General features: G+C 55.1%; 1 protein-coding gene across 3 annotated transcripts in view; it reads right to left on the bottom strand.

The window, feature by feature from the left end:
• Positions 1–2,316, bottom strand: part of MST1R (macrophage stimulating 1 receptor) — a 26,137-nt gene extending 23,821 nt beyond the window's left edge. The window contains exon 1 of one of the 3 annotated variants that reach the window (XM_044273341.1): positions 1,960–2,316. In XM_044273341.1, the coding sequence (XP_044129276.1) occupies positions 1,960–2,301 (342 nt within the window). In that variant the 5' untranslated portion in view covers positions 2,302–2,316. The other 2 variants (XM_044273343.1, XM_044273342.1) reach the window with 2 other exon arrangements.
• Between the last annotated feature and the right edge of the window lie 341 nt (positions 2,317–2,657).

The following is a 2,657-nucleotide window of genomic DNA, read 5'->3' as shown; positions in this document are numbered from 1 at the left end:
CACTAGAGATCAGCGGTGACATCACTGAGAATGCCGCCTATCCATCACTAGAGATCAGCGGTGACATCACTGAGAATGCCGCCTATCCATCACTAGAGATCCGCGGTGCCATCAATGAGACTGCCACCTATCCATCATTAAAGATCAGCGGTGCCATCACTGAGAATGCCGCCTATCCATCTTAGAGATCAGCGGTGACATCACTGAGAATGCCGCCTATCCATCACTAGAGATCAGCGGTGACATCAATGAGACTGCCACCTATCCATCACTAGAGATACGCGGTGCCATCAATGAGACTGCCACCTATCCATCACTAGAGATCAGCGGTGCCATCACTGAGAATGCCGCCTATCCATCTTAGAGATCAGCGGTGACATCACTGAGAATGCCGCCTATCCATCACTAGAGATCAGCGGTGACATCACTGAGAATGCCGCCTATCCATCTTAGAGATCAGCGGTGACATCACTGAGAATGCCGCCTATCCATCACTAGAGATCAGCGGTGACATCACTGAGAATGCCGCCTATCCATCACTAGAGATCAGCGGTGCCATCACTGAGACTGCACACCATCAGGTGTGATACGGTCGGACAGGTGTATCTAATCCTCTGGCCGTCATCTCTTAGGTCCGGATATCCTATTATTGTCCGCATTACGGACTCTTCCGTTAGGGGGCAGCCACCGGCCGGTATCCGTGTTTTGCGGACCGGCTCTTGTGATGTGTAGATCCTGCGGTCAGTAGATTGTCAGCTCTTGTACCCTGCCGCTTGCCCGTGACCCGCTGCCCTTCCTCCGTTTCCTTCCTCCAGACATTTTCCAGCGGTGACGCTGCAGGATCACAACATACTCTGGGCACATGGCCAGACCTGGAGGACTACAACTCTCAGCATAACCCACCCATCCTATGGAATTTCACCCCCCGGTGCACCTGCTCCTGACACATCCTCCTAGGTATACAGATCCTGTAGGACCACAACTCCCCACATACTCTTTCAAGAACTACAAGGCCCAGCATGTCCGTCCTCGGCTGCTGTAACGTTATAGAAGGCGCCGTCATTTTAACGACGTAATCCCCGAGACACAGGAAATGATGAGGAGAGCGAGTAAACAAAGGAGCGCCGCCGAAATCCCCAGACACGACCGATCCCACCGCCCCATCCCCCGCCAGTGCAGGACTACAAGTCTCAGCATTTCCTAGCAGAAAAGGAGGTTACACAGCTGCATGGTCTCACCTCACACCGTGGAGCCGCAGGACACTGCACCCCGGGAGCTTACACTCTACTATCAACCAAGGCAGTGACAACGCGGGGAGGGGGCACATACTTATATCTGTATCTGGGAAAGCTGAGTGGGAACTTGTACAGAGGCCGCATCGCCCAGGAGCGTGGCTGCGGCAGCTGGAATGGCGGCCATATCGCTCTGCACCCAGCTTTTCCAGAAACAGATGTACCAGAAGTCCTTTTCCAGGAAGGTTTCTCCGAGGGTTCTGTGTCCGTGCAGTCATCGCAGTGACCGCAGGTGCAAACCGCCATGGCTGGAGCGCTACTGCCCGCCGCCACACAATCTGCCAAATGCAGAACCGATCGCCAGAAATCCACAACCGGAGGAGAAGCAGCCGACTAAAATACGTGACCAAGTCCAAGCGGACACCAGCATGGCGGCTCACCTTATACGCCACCGCTGTCTGCCCACATTATCGGACCTTCACCACTGGGCGCGGGGTCCAAGAACCGCTAAAAGTGACAATCTCACCGATGCAAGGGCTCGGGACGTTGCCCGGTGCAGAGTCCACCCAGTAATCTGGCCGCTTGTCAGGTGAGGTCCACGGAAGCACAGGGCGCCGCTTATCACAGGTAGTGCCCCCGACCAATGATCACAGCTCAGCAGGAACGTTCTCCAGCCACAAAAGATCCCAGAGGAGAGACGGCAGCGGAGCGCGATCCCGGGTCTTACCTGGCCGCAGCTGAGGAATGTGTCTGGGGGCAGCTGGAAGTTCTGGTCTGAGCAGGAGGCGGCTGCTGGAAGGAGTCGCTGGGAGGAGCAGAGCACTCCGCCCCCCGCCCCGGGCACAGCTATTACACAACAGGCTGAGGCGACTTTCACACTCGCGTTTTGTGCGGATCCGTTCAGAAGGGATCCGTTTGTATTACCTTTATGGGTCCATTCCCACACCCGGCCGGCGCCCCCATAGAACTGCCTATTGTCCGCGATTGCAGACAAGAATAAGACATGTTCTATTGTTTCCCAGAGCTGCGGACCGGAAGATCGGGCTCTCCGCATCCATTCCTGCCCCATTGAGAATGAAGGGGTCCGCACCCGTAACGGATATTGCACGGACGTGTGAATGGACCCTCGCATAGCCAAGACGGATCCATCTTGAACACTATTGAAAGTGAACGGATCCGTTTTCTATTGTGTCAGTGAAAACGGATCCGTCCCCATTGACTTAGATTGTGCGTCAGGACGGATCCGTTTGCCTCCGCATCGTCATGCAGCCTCCAGAGCGAAACGGAGGGGAACTGACGCATCCTGAGCGGATCCTCTTCCATTCAGAATGCATTAGGGCAGAACTGATCCGTTTTGGACGCTGAGCCCTGAACGGATCTCACAAACATGTAATGATTACAGGAGTGGTCTGATCAGACTCTGGG

Source organism: Bufo gargarizans, unplaced genomic scaffold (genome assembly GCF_014858855.1).
Source record: "Bufo gargarizans isolate SCDJY-AF-19 unplaced genomic scaffold, ASM1485885v1 fragScaff_scaffold_587_pilon, whole genome shotgun sequence".
Taxonomy (NCBI): Eukaryota; Metazoa; Chordata; class Amphibia; order Anura; family Bufonidae; genus Bufo; species Bufo gargarizans.
The sequence above is the reverse complement of the archived record's forward strand: the minus strand, read 5'-3'. Positions and strand labels throughout refer to the sequence as shown.